We start from the raw sequence: 6648 nt of genomic DNA, 5'->3' as shown, positions 1-6648 counted from the left end.
GGGGGCTTACAGGTTATAGGTGGGTTTAAAGATTCTTTGGCTTATAATGGGTTAAAGACATGAAGCTTTGCCTAAAGGCTTGGAATGTTTCAACATAAGGAGCTCTTTATCAGAGATAAGCCACTGGACAAAGATTTGTTGTGTAAATTGAGGACCTGCAGGTTTGTCTTGCATAGCCTTAGGCCTGTTAATGGGTTACAAGGATGTCACCAAGAAGGGAGGGGGGCATGATGAGGCATGTCTGACCTCCTTCCTTCTGGCAGGCAATTTAGTTTTAGGATATTCCTTTGGCCATGAGGGGGTCCTTTTAGTCAGCCGGTGGGGGGGGGGGTGAGCCTTAAAATTTTATTTTAGTTCACACATCAAACCTTGCTGCTAATTCACATATAGGTTGAGATGGATTCACTTCCACTACAGCTTTTAGCTCATCATTATCCACTTTGGTCTCAGGTCACCCACGTGGCTCATTTTCAAGATAAAAATCACCAGAATGAAACTTCTCAGATCATCAACGTACTGTGCGTTCATTAGTGACATCCTTCCCAAACACTTCATTGATATTTCGAGCTGTCTGTGCTGCATTGGTTCCATGATGGAACTCAAATTTGAACATAACATGAATTTTTTACTTATCCATGGTTTCACAAAAATTGCTCTAAAAAAAATTTGAAAGATAACCACAAGCCAAAACATGAGTTTGAAAGACTGAGGATGTACCTTCACAATAAAAATAAAACAAGAAGTGTCAAAGTGAAATATCAGAGATACTGTCAAACTTAGTACTTAAGGAAATCGGACATTTCATACTTAATAACCTAATACTTCCCTAGGCAGAAAAGGATGTTTGTTTCAGGTAGGTAGAGCACAATTATGGAAAAGGACAAAAGTGCAAAAGTTCATAGCTTCTATAAATGGTAGGTGGCCTAATGTTACTGATACTTACTATTACTTACTGATAATTATGCTGTCAGTGTAGGGAATGGAGTAAAGGCTGGAGGCAGGAAAGGCATTGAGAAAGTGGTGGCATTACTCCATGTGAGAGATAAGGCAGTATCAGTAGGGGTGGAGGAAGGTCAAGGACATTCCAGAGATTAAATCAAGGATAGGAGTTGAAGGCAATTGAGGTATTTAGTTTGGGGCACACCACTAATTGGGATATAGGTGGAACAAGGTGTTTTGGAGATAAGATTGTGTTGGGTTTATTGCCTTTAAGGCTTGCAGGGTGGAAACTTTATAAGTTTACAGTTAGAAGTGGAAGTTCTAGTTTAGGGTTCATCAGTATTTAATGATCGCTGAAGCCAAGAACAAGAATGATCTTGATCAAGGACAGAAGATGATCATATGATAAAGATAACGATATTATAATAATTACTGCCAAGTACTTGATTTTATCATTTAGTCTTCACAAAATTGAAAAAAGAAAAATAGCTCAGGCCAGGCACTGTGGTTCATGCCTGTAATCCTAGCACTCTGGGGGGCCGAGGCAGAAGGATAGCTTGAAGTCAGAAGTTTGAGATCAGCCTGAGCAAGAGCGAGACCCTGTCTCTACTAAAAATAGAAAAATTAGCTGGGCTTGGTGGCAAGCGCCTGTAATCCCAGCTACTCAGGAGGCTGAGGCGGGAGGATTGCTTGAGCCCAGGAGCTTGAGGTTGCTATGAGCCAGGCTAATGCCACCGCACTCTAGCCCAGGTGACAGAGCGAGACTCCGTCTCAAAAAAAAAAAAAAAAAAAAAGGAAAGAAAAGAAAAAGAGCTCAGAGCAGTAGGAGCTACGTGAGGTATGCAAAATTTATCAGGCCCAGAGAGACACTGAGTATGGGACTTCAATCATGATGCTTCCCCAACATCCATGGCAGGGGATAATTAGTTAAAGTCATTGTGCTCCTTACTAGATGCCTCACCCATTATCTTCATGTTGCTGGATTTTGTGGTACAAAGAACAATGTATAGCCAATAAATAGCTTATGTTATTTTAATATAAATTATTAATAAACGACTTAGGAACTGTCTCTTCTTTTCCTTTAAAAATGCACTTGTAACTGCTGCTAACAGGAGTGTATATTCAGGGTAACTTGAATCTTTGCTCCTGGGTTGCAGTCCTCAAGCTTGGCTCAAATAAACTCTATTTATATTAATTTTGCCTCAGCTTCTTTTTAGGTCAACAAAAACATTCTGCAAGAGTATGTTATTAATATTATCCCATTTTACATGTGAGAAAACTAAGGCACAGAGTGGTTAACTAACCTGTCCAAGTTGGTAGCAGAACTATGATTTGACCTAGCAGTCTGAACCCAGAGGCTGCACTCTTAGCCACTATTTTCTTTCATTATAATAATAATACTTAAGTCACAGAGGTGTAAGGATTAAATTAGTTAATATCCATAAAACTTTTGTAATAGCTTATCCACATGCTGTAAGCATTGTGTAAGTTACCACTATCATCTTCATCATCCAAAGCTACACAGCTATATTGTGGCAGAGTCTGGATTTCAAAAATTCTCTTAACCACTGTGATATATAAGGATTACCCCAGGGCATTACAGGTGCACATAGGCCCTCCTAATTCCAGGGAAGGGAGAGGGAGCATGTCAGATTTCAAGAAGACTTTTTTGGATAAGAAAGACTCATAAGCTCGGTCTTGAAGAAACACGTAGGCAAGAAAAGAGAGTATGAACGTGAGTAAACGAGCGAGGCAATTGACAGAACAGCACATATGCAGTTCAGGGTGGGTGGATCCTACGATCGGATACGGAGTGCCGGGGAATGAGGCTGGAGAGACCTCATATCCAATTTCATGCTGTGTATAGTTTTGCGCTTTATTCTCCAAGAAATATAACTGAACAATATTATTGGAGGACACACACACACACACACACACACACGCAGCCGGTTCGCTACAGGGGTTTGAAAAATTTTCAAGCGCAAGTCAATTTACGCAGATAAGAGCAAATACCAAATGGGACAGAAAGCACTTAGCATTCGAATCTCGCCAGCAGGTAAACAGGTTAGGCTTGGAAGCACAGTAGATGCCCGCTGATACGGAAGACCACTCCGCAGTCTCTGACTTCCGGCGTCCCCCGTTGCTATGGTGACCGGAAGCGCGTCCTAACGCTCCGCCCAGAAAACCATAGAGTGCGGGAGGAAGCGGGAGCAGAAGGGTCGGAAAGGGAAAGGCAGGCAGCTGCCGTGTGGTCGGTGCTGAAATGACGACCTTAGTGCTGGATAATGGAGCCTACAACGCAAAAATCGGTTACAGCCACGAAAATGTCTCGTAAGTATTTGCTTTCGCCAAGGGACAAGACAGGCACTTCTAGTGGTTTCACGTGCTATGTTTCATCTCTGGACATCTACAGACGCCCCCGCCCGACCCTAACTTGAGCCAGAAGGATGCTCTGGTTGGAGCCGGGTGGGTGGTTGTGATGCTTTGCACTGGAATTGATTTTGGTTTTAGTTTTGGGCTGCGCGGCCGGGAAGTGGGATGTATGTTTCGTTTTGTAGCAGGAAGTAGACAAGGAAAATAGGCTTCTAGAGATGGTTCCTGAAAGGAGTCTCTAGACAAAGTTCCTGACTATTCAGAAATTGTGGGCAACATTTCGGGTGTACGTGCTTTTTCCTGGGCACACGGTTATAGGTATCATCAGATCTTCAAAGGTTTGAGGATCATCATGTCCCAGAGAAGTCTAAAAAGCACTGTCTTAGGGTATAGAGACTTTGAAGGGTTTGGTCCACTGGCTGACCTGATTGATAAGGTCAGTTAAACAGAAATGCAGTCGGGCATAGTGGCGCGCTTCTGTAGTCCCAGCTACTCGGGAGGCTGCGGCAGGAGGATCGCTTGAGCCCAGGAGTTCCAAACTGCAGTGAGCTATGATGGGGCCACTGCACTCTTAGCCTGGGCGACAGAGAGAGACCCTGTCTCAATAACAAAACAATACAGAAATACTACAATGGCATTGATAACGTGTAGTCATAAAATATATGTTAGAGTAAATATGCAAACTTAAAGACATGCCTTTCCACTGTAAAATTTAGAGGCTTTTTTTTCACTTCTTTCTTTTTTTTCCACTTCTTTCTTTCTTTTTCCTTTTCTTTTTCTTTCTTTCCTTTTCTTTTTCTTTCTTTCGACAGAATCTCGCTCTGTTGCCCAGGCTAGAGAACATGGCGTCATCATAGCTCACTGCAACCCCAAACTCGTGGGCTCAAGCGATCCTCCTGCCTCAGCCTCTCACGTAGCTGGGTCTACAGGCTCCTGCCACCACATCCGGTTAATTATTCTATTTTTTGTAGAGACGGGGTCTCGCTCTTGCTTAGGCTGGTCTCGAACTCCTGGGCTCAAGCGATCCTCCCGTCTTGGCCTCCCAAAGTGTTAGGATTACGGGCGTGAGCCACCCTTATTTCTTTTTTTTTTTTTTTTTGAGACGGAGTCTCACTCTGTTGACGGGGCTAGAGTGAGTGCAGTGGCGTCAGCCTAGCTCACAGCAACCTCAAACTCCTGGGCTCAGCACTCCTCCTGCCTCAACTTGCCCAGTAGTTGCGACTATAGGTGTGCATCAACATGCCCAGCTAATTTTTTCTGTTTTTAGTAGAGACAGGGTCTCGCTCTTGCTCAGGCTGGTCTCAACTCCCAAGCTCAGGCAATCCTCCCGCCTCGGCCTCCCAGAGTGCTAGGATTACAGGCGTGAGCCACCGCGCCCGGCCCCTCATTTCTTTTTAAAGAGGGAAATCCAGCTGAGCAGGAATGTAAATTGTTACATTCTGGAAAACATTTTGGCAATGTGTATCACGTTGTTCATAACCTTCGACACAGCAATTCTGTTATCACTTACCTAGGGAATTAATTAGAAGTACTGTATTCGATAAGAGTAAGTACAAGGATGCTCTGTATTATTCATAGACTTTGTGTACAGGTAGCAAAAAAATGGCAAGCAAGCTAAATAATCAACAATAACAGATTGACTAAATACATTATAATATAACCATGAGATTGACAATAATGCAGCTTCTTAAAGTTATGTCTTCAAAGAATAATTAAACATGTAGAGAAAATGCTGACAGTATAGTAAGTGAAATAAACAAGCACAAAACATTTTTACAGTTATTATCTCAATATCATCATCATATATATATATATTTGTATGCATACATGTGTGTATGATTGGTAATGGCTCTAGTTTGTCTTCCTGACAGATTGTAAACTCATGGTGGGCAACAACTATGTTTAAAAATAGTTACTGCATCTATACCCTATAGCGTCTTGCTGATTGAAAATCTTTGCTTTCAGGAAATTTAATTTTATGGCTCTAATTTTGAACTTGTGAATCTTTTATTGGAATTAGGTATTAAGAATTTCTGAATTAAAGCAAGAAAGACTAGGACCTTTACCAAAGCCCTGGATCTCCTCAAAGAACCAATACTCACCTGTAAGGATTTCTTGAGAATATTATTTGTTTGTTTCTAGGGTCATTCCTAACTGTCAGTTCAGGTCAAAAACGGCACGTCTTAAAACTTTTACGGCTAACCAGATAGATGAAATAAAAGACCCTTCTGGACTCTTTTACATCCTTCCTTTTCAAAAGGTAATACAATTATGTATCATTTCTAGCATTGTAGACCTAAATTTAAAGGTAGTCTTTTATTGTGTGTCTAAGGCTGTGTGTGTGTGTATGAAATATTTTTAGATCTCTAAGAAAAGGTGATTTAAAAATTTTTAACTAAGATCTAATTAAAACCAAAAATCAAAATAAAATTGTTTTGGTAAAAACAAATGACCATGATTTAGTTACAGGTTGTGAGTACTGAATTTTACTTATGTTAAATCTAAGTGATGTACATACATTAATTTAAGAAAATAAGTTTAGAGAGGCATCTCTATATGTTGGTGTGTCTTTTGAACCCTTGACGTTTTAGTTATTGTTTATTTGTAATTTTTTGAACTTTTAAAAGGAGAAAAACATACCAGTATAATTGGTTTGAAATTCATGCATCATTAGACTGGAGAAGGTAACCATAAAGAGATAGAAACCAGTGATTTAGAATATATTATTCTGATTTTTTAAAAATTCACAAATATTCTTGATAATTAAATTTATAAAAATATTTTTTAGGGCTACTTGGTGAATTGGGATGTTCAAAGACAAGTTTGGGATTACCTTTTTGGAAAAGAAATGTATCAGGTAACAAATTAGAGTATGTATTCAAATTGTATTTCCCTGTCCTATTTGTATGAACAATTAGAAATTATATTTTAAGATTTATAAACTTATGATCATGTTTTCAGTACATATTTCAGTCACCTTTTAAAAATAGCTTTCCCTAGCTTTGATTTTCTAAATATTTTAAAAATGCAAGTGAATAGAATTTCCATGTTGAAGTGGAGGTTGAGTAAAGATAGTCTAGAAACTCAAGATTAAAATTTCACTTCAGATTTCTACTATTATTAGACCAATTCACTGTATCATTGTCATTTTTACAATAAAACATTTTTGCCTACATATCTGAATGTGTACATATTACAAGAAAATTTTGTGCTTTTAATGTCTGTAATGTGACCATAAGTATGCTGAGAGAATGTTCAAGTTTGATACTTCTCAAGAATGTGTGGGAGAGAATTATGTGAACTTGAGTTATCTTGAAGCTTTGGCCTTTTCCTATT

The 6648-nt window shown here is 39.6% G+C and overlaps 1 protein-coding gene across 1 annotated transcript in view; it reads left to right on the top strand.

Annotated features, from left to right (window-relative positions):
• The first annotated feature begins 3202 nt into the window (after positions 1-3202).
• The window catches only part of ACTR6 (ARP6 actin-related protein 6 homolog (yeast)), a 26825-nt gene continuing 23379 nt past the window's right edge, over positions 3203-6648 (top strand). The window contains exons 1-3 of the mRNA XM_012663985.1: positions 3203-3270; positions 5455-5572; positions 6101-6169. Of these exons, the coding sequence (XP_012519439.1) occupies positions 3203-3270; positions 5455-5572; positions 6101-6169 (255 nt within the window). The remainder of the gene's footprint in view (positions 3271-5454; positions 5573-6100; positions 6170-6648) is intronic.

Source organism: Propithecus coquereli, unplaced genomic scaffold, assembly GCF_000956105.1.
Source record: "Propithecus coquereli isolate 6110/MARCELLA unplaced genomic scaffold, Pcoq_1.0 Scaffold85, whole genome shotgun sequence".
NCBI classification, from domain to species: domain Eukaryota; kingdom Metazoa; phylum Chordata; class Mammalia; order Primates; family Indriidae; genus Propithecus; species Propithecus coquereli.
The sequence above is the reverse complement of the archived record's forward strand: the minus strand, read 5'-3'. Positions and strand labels throughout refer to the sequence as shown.